Raw genomic sequence first — 13466 nt, 5'->3', positions numbered from 1 at the left:
GCACGTCTGACCACCCGACTTGGGACCTAGTGGGGCGGCGTGGCGGTGGAGGGAGCAGGGGGGGCTGGGGACGCTGCGGGGGACACAGGCGGCATAGAGCCGGGCAGGGGGAGCCGGAAGCTGTCAGTACTGAATAAAAAAAAAAAAGCCCATACAATGAATGGGCGGCCTGTGATTGGCTGAGCGCTCTCTCCGCCAGTCAGCAATTTATCACATGTAAAAAATGGCACATCAAGTCTAATCTGAGCAGCCGGGGAAGCTCAGGGGGAAGTCGGGGCGACTTGTCCTAAGGACAAGTCGCCCTAGTGTATGGGGGCCTTTAGACTTGCTGTTTTGGTTTCCCATGCTTCCACAGATAATCCATTTAGTTCATTTCACAGTTCTCTTTGTTGAACTTGGGCATATAGGATCCATCTCAATTTTCCTGTTTGGCTACAGGAAATATGCAGACACAGAACATATATACGCTGCTTCCAGGTCCTCCATATCAGCATGCATTTACAGCTCACTATAGTAAGCGCAAAGGTGTGCACACACAGTGAGATTTTGGCTTACAATTTTGACTATATAATTCAATTGTGTAGAAAGGTAGCCAAAATCGCACAGTGTTCAGCTTGCATATGATACCGATCTGCAGCCCCACGAGGTCGGTATCGTATGGATAAATGGACTGTGCAGGTAAGTCCATTTAGACTATGTCGCTTTTATAATGTATTTGGCCATAGGCCAAATAGCACATAGTCAAATTGCAAGTTAGATAGTGAAGATTTAGCCAAAATTGCACCGTGTGTACACACCTTAACCCTTGCCATAGTATAGAAGCTGATTTATATTATTGCAGCCTGTAAGCACGTAACCCGTGGTGCTCTGTGCCTTTCTCTCTGTTCCTCGTCGTTACAAGTAGAAGTCATTCAAATAAATGTGAGAATTCTATGAGTGCACAGGAATTACAGACTCTAAGCACTCTTAAGCCTCATACATACTAGACGATATTCTCGGTGAGCAATATCTTTTATGACATCAGTTGGGTTTGGGTTCTGTGGACAAACGATCTAGCGCATCACACTGATCGATATCGTTCAGTGACATCACCTGCCTCCTAACATGCAATCAATGATGATATGGTTAAGATTGAGCTGCATGTACAGACAACGGTAGTCAATAAGGACCCGCGGGAGCGAGCATTATTAAGAATATTGAACATACACACTAATCCATATTACAAACAGTATCATTCAGAAGGGCCATAATGAGCTATGTAATATTGCTTAGTGTGAATGGGGCTTTAGGCTGTCTGCACCAATACTGAATCTGACCCTGATCAGAACCTTTCTATGTGTCATGGTACTGTGTGCTATTGATAGCCAGCGGAGAGCTCTGTATGAAGCATAAGATCTAATGCAGTATTGTACAAAATTGAAAGTCTGAACTGAACAGTCTTAATGGGTGTAACGCAGGCATGTCCAACGTTGGCCCTCCAGATGTTGTGAAACTACACATCCCAGCATGCTTTGCCACCGTTTTGCTATTTGAGAATGCTAAAACTATTGCAAAGCATGCTGGGATGTGTAGTTTCAAAACATCTGGAGGGCCAACGTTGGACATGCCTGGTGTAACGGAATGCAACAAGTACTGTAGATCTTATTAAGCACAGTTCCTCAGCGGAGCAGTACACGTCCATTCTAACCCTGCGATGTTAGATGCTACTTTCACAATCCCTGAAATGTTTTTAAGTAGTATGTGAATGAATATATTGATTTGTTATTGGTAAATAATACTTGCCATGTACTTTCAGTTTAACATCAATACTAGAGAATAGCAGACCGTTCATTGTGTGTTTGCTTATTGATATGTTGCTTATCACTGAATACAATGTATCCTGTTGACAGCTCACATCCAGGCAGCCCGCGCCCTGATGATAACAGGTTCTTTACTGGGACTTCCTGCTGTCTTCCTGCTGCTGTCTGCCATGCCCTGCATCCGAATGGGCCATGACCCCGGGACTGAGAAACACAAGCGCTTTCTGTTGGGTGGAGTGCTGATCGTAATATTGGGTAAGACACAAAGGAAATGCCCGAAGAGGGTTATGTTCTACCACTGTTTCCTTTAGTTGGAACAGCAGCTGGCACCCAGTGAGACAATAGCAGGGATGGCTGCAGAGGACAATTTCCATAACATGATGTGGGTAACAAACAGATCATAACAATATAACATACACAAACTAACCATATAAAAGTGTCATTACATATGTATATAAGTAGCATAGCCTGAAGCCAGAAGAAATATCACTATTGTACAGTATTAGTGAGAGAGGGATTCTCCCAATGGGGAATTGATGTAGATTTTTATCCCTACAAATTCTCCGACTATTTGGACTGGAAGTGTGATAATATATTGTAGGTATGTACAGGCCTGGCGACAGGGGACAGCTGACCCGGGCCTCGACGATCATAGGGACCCCAATTTCAGCCCCCGCTTAGCTGCCGGTCCACTCATCCTCTGCATTCAGCACTTATTCCTCCCCCTCCCGTAAGAAGGTGCAGCTGAGACAGAAATGAGCCTGCAGAGAAGTACACAGGCAGCCCCCCTACACAGGCTCATTTCTGTCTCAGCGTCGCCAGGCAGCTCCCACCACCGCAGTTGGGCAGTTGCCCATTCTACCCCTGGGCAACAAACATGTAAATTCCCTCTGGCAACGAGCATTTAACATCCGGTACTTGTGTAGTTTCACGGCGCCGGATATATCTGATGCGATATCGGCTGATATATCGGATGCGATATCGGCCGATATATCGGATGCGATATCGGCCGATATATCGATGCGATCCGAGGCAATTTTTTTACCTGTTCATAACCCCACTATCCAGTACGCATCGAGTTGATTTTATATAGTGTGGCGAGCGCAGTAATCCGCGTCCCCTCACGGGGCTCGCTGCGCTCGCCATGCTTTGGGCTCGTGGGCTCGCTGCGCTCGCCACACTATATAAAATCAACTCCATGCGTAGTGGATAGTGGGGTTATGAACAGGTAAAAAATCGCCTGGGATCGTATCTGATATATTGCATCTGATATATCGCATCCGATATATAGGGCGCTGTGAAACTACACAAGTACCAGCATCCCCCCTGGCAACGAGTATTTAACATCCCATGGCAACTAGCATGTTATCCCCTGCCTGGTGTTTAATATCCCATGGCAACTTACATGTTATCCCCTGGGAACAAGCATTTAACCCCCCCCCCCTGGCAACAAGCATGTTATCCCCCTGGGCAATGAACATTTAACTCCCCTGGCAACAAGCATGTAATCCTCCCTGGGCATTGAGCAGGTAATCCCTACTGGGCAACAAACTTGTACTCCCCAGGCAAGGAGTATGTAACCCCTATTTGCGGTAGTGAGAGGTATTCTCATCAAGGTATCTTTATAAGGGCTTCAAGATATCGTACCAGTACTCACGTCACAAGCTGCTGTGTCACACATATAAAGGTTTCTTTCTACCTCACAGCTTCTGCCTCAACCTGCCTCACAGCTTGCGACGTGAGTACTGCTACGATATCTTGAAGCCCTTATAATGATACCTTGATGAGAATAATCAGCTACCTTAAGAAGTGAGTGGGGTACACACATCCCTTTAAATATACCTTTTTACACATATACTAGTTGACCCGCCCGGGGTTGCCCGGGAAAACCTTGGGGTTTTTTATTTCCAAAATTGCTGAAAAATGTCATCTTACAGTATGCTGTGCCAAAGACCTAAGACTGTAATTTGTTAAAGATTCCACCATAATGTTAGAATGTGTTTGCATTGATACTCAATGATGGCAATGAGATCAGGTGTGGTGTTGTTGTTTGAAACACAACGCTCCTGAGTTGATAACTTGTATGTGTTGATGAATTCTACATCCACTCCTGATATTTAGCACCTATGACATACCCTCCAACATCTGAGGGTCAGAAATCGGTACAAAATCAGAAAGGGACGTGGCCACACCTCCATTTCTATACTCAATAGAACAGTTTCTAGGGTGTGTAATTACAGGCGCTGAGAGCGCCTTAATTAATTAAAAATTCACCGCTCCCTGCCACTGCCACTCCCCTCACCGATCCTGCCTGCAGCAGTCTCTGAGGTCTGGAGATCTGTAAAGCACATGCACCGGGCGTCTCTACCAAACAGTGGGGCAGCCCCTGAGTGTGGGAGCAGGTCCGCGGGCCTGGCCACTTGACATCATGACGCGACGCGCGCTACCCGCACCACTGGGAACGGATGCAATGGGCCAAATTCTTCCCTATACCCGCCGGGCGAATCCACCGATCCAGCCATCGCAATCATAAATGGGTGCATTTATAAGGTTTGGAGTGTAAGTAGTTGAAGAATAAGACTGAGATAAAGACTTGCCATGTTAAAGTGTACAATTTACGCAATAAATCGTGAAAAAAAAATATAAGTGTACATAGAAGTATAATCAAGAAATGAAAGTAGGATTAAAAAATAAGTTCTGATTCAAGTGAAAATCCCATCAATTGAGGACCCCCTGTATGTGTACCAAACACCAATTATGCCCACAATATCCATACCCCCCTCCACCTATAGATTTGTTTCGCAACCCACCCCCATCCAAACAATTATCAGTTTGAATCAGAATTTATATTTTAAATCGTACTTTTATTTCTTGATTGTACTTCTATGTACACATATTTATTTCACGATTTATTGAGTAAATTGTGCACTATAACGTGACAAATCTTCATCTCAGTCTTATTCTTCAACTTCTTACACTCATAACATTCAAACAAATACATGCAGCGCTCATTCCCATCGACCAAACATTATCTGTGAACCAAATGAGTCTAGGAAACCCTTAAGGCAGAGCAGTGCCTAACATCCAACTGACTAACAGGGTTAGTGCAGTGTACCCACTTTGTATTGATCAATGGGTGCATTGGCCAGGACAAAGATTTCTCAGTGCAACTGGCCGGGGAGCGCAGAGACGGATATGGGAAAAAGAAAAAACGTTACATTAGGTACAGTTTTTATTTGCCGGTACAGACTGTTAAATAAACGGCAAATTCTTTTTTTTTATGTGATTGTGTGTGTGTTGTACTGTTTTTGTGTGTGTGTTGTAGTGTATGTGGTTGTGTGTGTTGTGTTGTATGTATCTGTCCAATGCGTAAGTGTGTGAGGTGTGCTATGTATATACAGTATGTGTATGTGTGTGTTGTGCCTTTGTATATCTGTGCAATGTTTAAAGCCCCGTACACACGGGGAGATATATTGCTCAGTTTCTCCTTTTCATCAGCGACCAGAGATGGTCGCTGATGAAAAGGAACCTCTGCCGGGGGAGTCGCAGAGGTAATCAGCTGGTCGCATGAGCTTGCTATTAGAATGGGGCTGAAAATGGGAGCGCGCACCCGGCGATTTATCGCCGGGGCACACTCCCATCACTGGCAATATGGTCGCCAGCGACCATATTTCCAGCGATTTCAGCCCCTATCGCCCCCGTGTGTACACAGCTTATGTGTGTGTTTTGTGTGTTCTACTGTTTTTTGTGTGTGTGTGGTGAATGTGGGTGTGTGTTGTGTTGTTACAGGTATGTTATGTGTGTGTGTTGTGTGATCTGCCCAATGTGTAAGTGTGTAAGGTGTGCTACGTATAAATGTGTGTGTGTGTAGTGTGCTGTGTGTATCTGTTCAATGTTTGTTTGTGTGTTCTGTGTATTGTACTGTTTTTGGGTGCGTGTTGTAGTGAATGTGGGTGTGTGTTGTGCTGTGAGTGGTGTGTTATGTGTGTGTTTTGGGTTATGTGTACAGTGTCTGCCAAATGTGAGGTGCGCTACATATATATGTGTGTGTAGTGTGCTGTGCGGATCCTGGCAATGTTTAAGTGTGTGTGTTTGTTGTACTGTTTTTGGGTGGTGTTGTAGTGTATATGGGTTTGTGTTGTACTGCATGTGGTGTGTTATGCGTGTGTTTTGTTTTGTGTATCTGTCCAATGTGTAAGTGTGTGAGGTGCACTACGTATATATGTGTGTCTTGTGTGCTATGTGTGCATATGTAGTGTACTGTGTGTGTGCGTGTACAATGATGTGTGGTCTATGTATATCCTCAATTATTCCTAATTGTTTAAAGCCTTCACCATAATGTTAGAATGTGTCATTCATACTCAATGACAGGAATGAAATCAGGTGTGGAGTTGTTCCTTCGACAACGGTTTCCCAGATCGTCAAATTTTTCCCCAGATCATCAATGAAGGCAAATAAAAACTTGGTGTTTTTAAAATTTCTAAGTGAAATTTCCCAAAAACGGCTTTGAGGTGCACACCAACGGGTATAGAGGTACCTTGTTGCCAAATTTGGGGGCTCTGAGTGCTACGGTGTGTCCGCAATGCAACGGACACGCACACACACACACACACGCACACACACTCTTCAACTTATTATATAGATTAACATCCCGTGGAGTAAGTTAGGGTACGCTTAACCACCTTTAATTTAGCAATACTTCACAGTGCCTATTTATATCTTCTTTCATATACATCTGAGCCCAGGAACCCATGATGATTGAAGGAATACAGAAATCTCAAGGGGCTCTTAGGAAAGAAGGATGACGACTGAGGCAACTGATAAAGGACGTTATATTTAATACATATCCCCATATTCAGCCCTTTTAAAAAGATTTATTTTAGCAAAGTACAATACCTTGTATCCTATTAATACTTTCTGGGTCTCACTGGGAACAGCCCTTTGGCTGCACCTCCAAAGAAGCGCTGGGATCCTCCAAAATCATCACCTTTAGGTTTTAATGATCTGACTGATCGCTATATATTGGCTGTAGAGCCACGTTGATTAGAATACAATGTATCCTATCAATACAGTAGATAATTAACAGTAAAGTTATTGGCAGCCAAATCAAATACACCCATTAATAAGAAAAAGCTGTGTTCCGTACAAGTGTTCACCTCTCATTACAATAATACCTTCAGGAAGTGACACATTGTATAAAAAACATTATTAGTATGTATTCCATGGAGTCTTCTCGGTGCCAAATAGCACAGGACACCTGCAGAGGTGTTTTTTAAAATAACTTTTAAAAAGAACGTTATTATGTCAGTACCTTTTAAACAAAACATTATTATGTCGGTAACAAGTTTAGCAAATAGTAACTATTTCTAAAATTGTCATTAAACAAGTATATTTAAGGTTTGTATCCGGATTCAGTATGAAATCCCGGCGGTCGGTATCCCGGCGTATAAAATTCCGACGCCAGAATCCTGACCGCCGAAATCCCGACAAGGGGGGGACATGGATCGCCCCCCCTTGCGGGCTCGCTGCGCTCACCACGCAGCGGGCCCGGTGCCTCGCTACGCTCGGCACGCTAATTTATTCTCCATCCAGGGGTGTCGTGGACACCCACGGAGGGAGAAAGTGTCGGGATTTCGGCGGTCGGGATTCCGGCATCGGGATTCTGAACGCCGGAATTTTAACTGCATCCCCTGTATCCCTACCAATCATACCCTACCCTACCAGTTATCTCAGTGACACATGATGAATCCGTAGCTTGCAGTCTCCCAGTTAAGCTCAAACAGTGACTTCTACCACTTTGGCCAGTATTCAATGCTGTGGGCGCGCTGTCACAGCGAGTAGGGTCAGTATTCAACTGAACCCCTGCATACTCCGATTCCCCCTTGCTCTGTTTTTGGAGGGAGGGGGAATCGGCATATGCGGCCGCTAAAACAGCAAGACCTGCAGCGGGCTCGTTGTTTGGGGGAATCCTCGCCACTCTGTAACAGCCAGGATTCCCCCGGAACATAGAATAGAGTGAGCGGCCAGCGCGGGGGTTAAACAGCAAGTATTGCTTGTTTTCTGCGATCCCCACCGTTTAACCCCCTCGCCGGCCTCACTGAATACGGCCATTGTATTGTTATATTGAATTGTATAAAAAAACGAGAGAGAATAAGTTGTGTAGCTCTGATTACAAGTCTGCCTTATTTTTTTAAACTGCACTAGAAAAATTACAAAATGTGGTTGCTATGGGCAACACAATTTTCTTCCTTTGCTCCAGTATTCCTAAATGCCCCCAATATCTGGTAAAAGCCAAGTGTAGCCACTTAGGCTTTCATTCACATCTGTATTGAGTCTATTTTGTCACCTTTCATCCTGGTCCCATTCCATTATATGTAAAAAAAATGTTTTCTCATTGAAAACTGGGGCAGCTGTACAAAGCCTTGAAGAGTGATAATGTGGAGAAAGATAAGTTACCAACCAATCAGCTCCTAATTGCCATTTTTGAAACCGTCTGTAACATGGCTGATAGAAGCTGATAAGCTGTTACTTTTATCTCTCTCCAATTTTTTCACGTTTTAAAGCTGGGCATGCACTATCCAACCATTATGGAATGACAATGTTTGAGAGAAAATGACAATCAACTATTTGCTCCCAAACAATGAGAAGTGACAAAAGGGTTACTGTCATTCATATAAATTGACCAGCCTCTGGTCTCCCTAAATCTGCTGATGGCTCCAAGTGTTTTTGAGTTATATGCTAAATTCCACTTGCCCTAATAACTAATGGGGTTAATTAATTATAAAACCATTGTCTGCAAGTAATGTCTCTACCTGAGTCATGTCTTATAGTCTTTGTTAATCTTATATAAATGCATTCTGTATTTGTTATCAAACTGCATAGTTCAAAAATGGAATTAATCAAATATGGTAATAGCAAAGGAAAATGTGGATATTAGAAATATTCTCTGTCCTTCTCTTTATTCAGTTCTATTTCTGGCATTGGCTGTAACTCAATTATCTGTGCGAGGACGTAAAAAAAAGCAAAAAGAAGCCTTGTGTTTTCCTGTGACTTAGCTCAAAGTCAGCGATGGGATGTACCAATCTGTCAGGCAAGGGAAAAGTAAAAACCTGTATTCTCTTCAAAAGTTTTCAGTAAAAAAACAAAAAAACACTTCTCCATCTTGTGCTGTGGGTAATATGGGGTTGAGGTGGGTAATTCCCCCTTCACATCGCATATAGTGGGTCCTTTCCTGGAATTTGGACACGGGTCTGTCCCGGAAGCAACCTGGCATTTACGAGGTGAAGATTCCCTCAGGCAATAAGCTGGGTCGCTGACATCACACGGGGCGGAGTGGTGGTGCGTCATTGGGAGTGGGGGAGGAGGCCGCGCTTGGAGCTGCCTCCTCCCTATAGTGTAAATGGACCCAGGTCGCTCGACCCAGGTTACCCGTTTACACTGCCCGGGTTTTTCCAAATGGGACTTTCACACCGCACAGAGACCGTAGGTCGGACCCAGGTTATTTGTGCAATGTGAAAGGGGTATAATTGCAAAATGTACAGACAGTTTTGGCAGAGTATGGGTCAATGGGTCGACCCTATTTAGGTCGACATGTATTGGGTCGACCACTAAAGGTCGACACCTGAAATAGGTCAATATGGCTAAGGTCCACAGGGTTTGAAGGTCAACACAAGCATGAGGTCTATAATGGCAAAGTCGACATGAGTTTTTCACTTTTTTTTTACCCGAATGTCGTAATAATCGACATTGACACTGTGAAACATGTACCGCGTCCCCTCGCATGGCTCCCTGTGCTTCGGGCATGGTGCCTCGCTGAACTCGGCACACTAGGTTATTCTCCTACCTTAGTGGATGGTAGGGCATGAAATACAGCCTGTCAGCACATGTCGGTCCAATAGTATATTTCAGGTGCCATGTCGTCCTATTTCAAGTGTCGACTTAAGCCGTGTTGACCTTTAGTGGTAAACCCAATGCATGTCGACCTAGTGACTGTATACCATTTACGCATTGGAAGGGAAGCACAGCCTAATTGTAAAGCTGTCTGTAAATCAGGGTTCCCTACCCTGCCGGATACTGGGGGACCCCCGCTCACACACACACCCCCCCCCCCTGTTTGTGGCTTCCTCCCCCCCTGACCGCGGCGTTTAGCTAACCTGATTTGCCGATCTCCGGGAGGGGGCGGGGCTAAAGTGTCATAATCGCGCAATTATCTACAGAGATAGGCAAATAGGGTCATTTTCCAGCATGGGGGTAGGCTTAATGATGTCACATTCAAGCCCCGCCCCCGAACTCTTGCTGAAAGTCTCCTCTCCGGGCTTCTCCCAGAGAGGAGATAACAAAAGTCGGCAACCCTGCTGTAAATGCTCATAGTGGTACATGGTTATTACCGTGTGCACAGTGGACAAAAAATACAAGATCCATCCACAAAACATAACGAAAAGACTTATGAGCTAATTTGAATCAGGTTTTTGAATTGTGCTTGAAACACTGGGGCCCTGTACAGAAATGGTATCAATACATTACTTCCAGTTATTAGCATGGAAGACTCTCTCAATCCGTGTCATCCATAAGGTCGGTTTCATGCAGACAGCTGCTGCCTTTACATTTAAGCAATAGGTGGTAATAGAGAAGCATGACCTTCCAATGTACAAGACAGATGCTGCCCGCTGCCCTCTCCTGCTCTTCTGCACTGACACTGCTGTTATTATGGGGGAAATGAACTAAGATCGAATGGGTTTGAATGGTCGTATTCGTACCCAGTTGATGTGAAATACGTACATATATCACACATCGGCAAATTTATGAAGGTATTAATCCAGATGATTTGTATTTTTACCGTTCGTATTTTGTAACATTTCTGAAAAATCTGAATGATTACACCATCGATTTGGCTGGCTGTTTTTTTTTTACTATTTATATTTTATTTAAATTTTATTTGCACTGGACAGCATTGCACGGATCACGCTGATCCATGTAACGCTGCCACATTGTACGTGTTTGGTGGCCGTATATACGGCCGCCAAATACGTATACGACCGGGTACGAAGGAATACGACATCAGAAAATACGAATGAAAAAATACAACAGCTTAGTAAATTTGTCATATATCTTATTCGTATTTTTATGGGTCCTATACGGCCGATCACATTCGTACCCGTTCATACGGGAATTGGCCATATAATGTACGACCGATACAAGTACATTTCCCCCTATGTGTCTAAGTAAGTTTGCACCTATAAAAGAAAAGAATACAGTAGTGCTTTCCCTGTTACTTTCACTCTCTTCACTTTACCACTCTCCAAGGCTAGGCAAATAGACCCCTCTGTCACAGAACTGCTAGTGGGAAATGTAAAGCACTACTTCCTAGTGGCATCCCTACCCCTGCAGTCACCCGAAGCAGCTTTATATGCTGCCCCCATGCCGGCCAACAGGGTGGACCCCTGTTTTCATGACTACGGGCATGTGGGTTACACCCGGGCAGTGCCAGCTCCTACACAGTGACAGGAGCTGGGTGCTGCATGTAATATTACAGTGCAGCACCCAGCTCCTGTCACTGACCAGGAGTCTGCACTTTGGTGTCACCACTCAGCAGGGGACACCCGGGTGCAGCCCGCACCCCCTTGTGACACCACTACTACTATCTCCTTTTCTTTTATAGGTGCAAACTTACCTAGACACATAGGGTGAAATTTACTAAGATGTGAAATACACTTCACAGGTCATGTTGCTATGGGCAACCAATCACATCCTGTCTACTATCTTCTAGAGCAGGGGTGGGGAACCTTTTTTTGTGCCAAGAACTGTTTGTATGGTGAAAAAATCCTTCGGGGGCCATACAAATGGGACCGGGCTCTTCTTTGCTGGCGAATCGCCAGAACGTCACCACTGGCCAGCAGCCCGGCTCGCCATCTGACTGAGACGCGCGTGTGTCTCAGTTTTCGTCGGCGGGGCGACGGGAACCCTGTCCGTTTCCACTTCAGGGAGACGGACAGGGTTGGGGGGAGGGTGCGGGGGAGGCGGTGGGGACCCCGGGTGACCGCCAACAAGCCGACGGTGATCCGGGGGATGCGCCTATCGGAAGGGGACACGTCCCCTTTCGCTGTACAGGTGGCGGGGGATGGTGGCTGGCGTCGCCATCGCCATCCCCTGCAATGATGAGACCTGCCCCATCTGTATGTAAAAATTTCTCTTACAAATTGTCCAGCTGCCGCTGAACAGGACTGACAGTCTATGGCTGCTGTTGATTAAGAGGAATCTCACGAGAACTACCGACCTCTCACGAGAATTCCCCTGTACTTTACTTTACTTGACAAAGCCCCCGGGCCTGAGGTTCCCCATCCCTGTTCTAGAGGGTGGTTAATGAATAAGAAGTAGCTTCTGATTGATTGCCCATAGCAACATGACCTGTGAAGTGTATTTCACATCTTAATACATTTCCCCCATAATAACAGCAGTGTCAGTGCAGAAGAGCAGGAGAGGGCAGCGGGCAGCATCTGCCTTGTACATTGGAAGGTCATGCTTCTCTACCACCACCTATTGCTTAAATGTAAAGGCAGCAGCTGTCTGCATGAAACCGACCAGAGTCTTCCATTCTGAAAGTATTTTTATTTTACAGAGAGCAAATAACTGGAAGTAATGTATTGATACAATTTCTGTAACCAAGAAATATATTATTTACTCTGTAGCTGAACCATTCAGATATTTAAAATGATTGTGTGAAAGTAGCATTATAAAGTCTATCCACTTTATCATCCCTGAATACAAATCACCCACACAAAGCAATAAACCATGGTAAATCCCTTAGAAACTAATTTGAAAAATGTATTCAGCGAGGGCACCGACTTTTCCATGAAGCATCTAGTTGGAAATAATTACCTCTCATACGAAATCACAATACTTTCATTTTGATGTTGATGCAACTGTAACTTTTGTGTTCCTGTTTGTGATGAGCTTACATCCAGCTGAGGGTCATTGATGGGGTTGGGAAACAGATAAATAATGTCCAAGATAAAATGATGAGTGAATCATGAGTGAGTCACCACAGCTCTGCCTGGTGAACATAAATCCCACACCTATCCACCAAAGTACAGTAACTGCACCTCCTGACTGCTGATCAGCAATGTCTTGGGAAACCGTTATGTTTTAATAATGATTTCCTGGAAAACCTGCACATGTTTGGAATTTATGTAGGTCCATAGGACCTCAGCTTCTAGGAATTGCCTTAAGAAACCAGTTTATTCATCAACACAGTTCCATACTGATTACCCCTCCCCATGTGATGTGCGCCAGCTGACGACTTTAATCAAGTCTGAAACATTTACTACATCATTTGTTTTTCTTTTAGATTTCTTTTGCTGTTTTAGCAGAATTTTTGGTACTTGTTTCCTAGCACGGCCACAACGATCATGATCGTGGGCATCGTGAGGAAAAATCGGGGCCATCGCGGCCATCGCAAGCACTAAAAAATCGGGTGCGATGGTCGCGACGCGATGCCCGCGATTTCCCCATAGGGAACAATGTTAAATGCCTCAATTTAGCCGCGATGCCCCCGATTTCCCATAGGAAACAATGTTAAATGGGTCAATTTACCAAAATCATCATAGGGAACAATGTTAAATGGGCCACAAACCCCCCAAAACACCCCTGAACAGTGAAATGTCCCCCCAA

At 44.7% G+C, this 13466-nt stretch overlaps 1 protein-coding gene across 2 annotated transcripts in view; it reads left to right on the top strand.

Moving 5' to 3' along the window:
• CLDN11 (claudin 11) overlaps positions 1-13466 on the top strand; it is a 36575-nt gene that overhangs the window by 12351 nt on the left and 10758 nt on the right. For both annotated transcript variants that reach the window (XM_083177779.1, XM_083177782.1), the window contains one exon: positions 1890-2054. In XM_083177779.1, the coding sequence (XP_083033905.1) occupies positions 1890-2054 (165 nt within the window). The remainder of the gene's footprint in view (positions 1-1889; positions 2055-13466) is intronic.

The sequence above is a fragment of the Crinia signifera genome, chromosome 3 (genome assembly GCF_055691185.1).
Source record: "Crinia signifera chromosome 3, ASM5569118v1, whole genome shotgun sequence".
NCBI lineage: Eukaryota > Metazoa > Chordata > Amphibia > Anura > Myobatrachidae > Crinia > Crinia signifera.
This window is presented reverse-complemented; position numbering and strand designations above follow the sequence as displayed.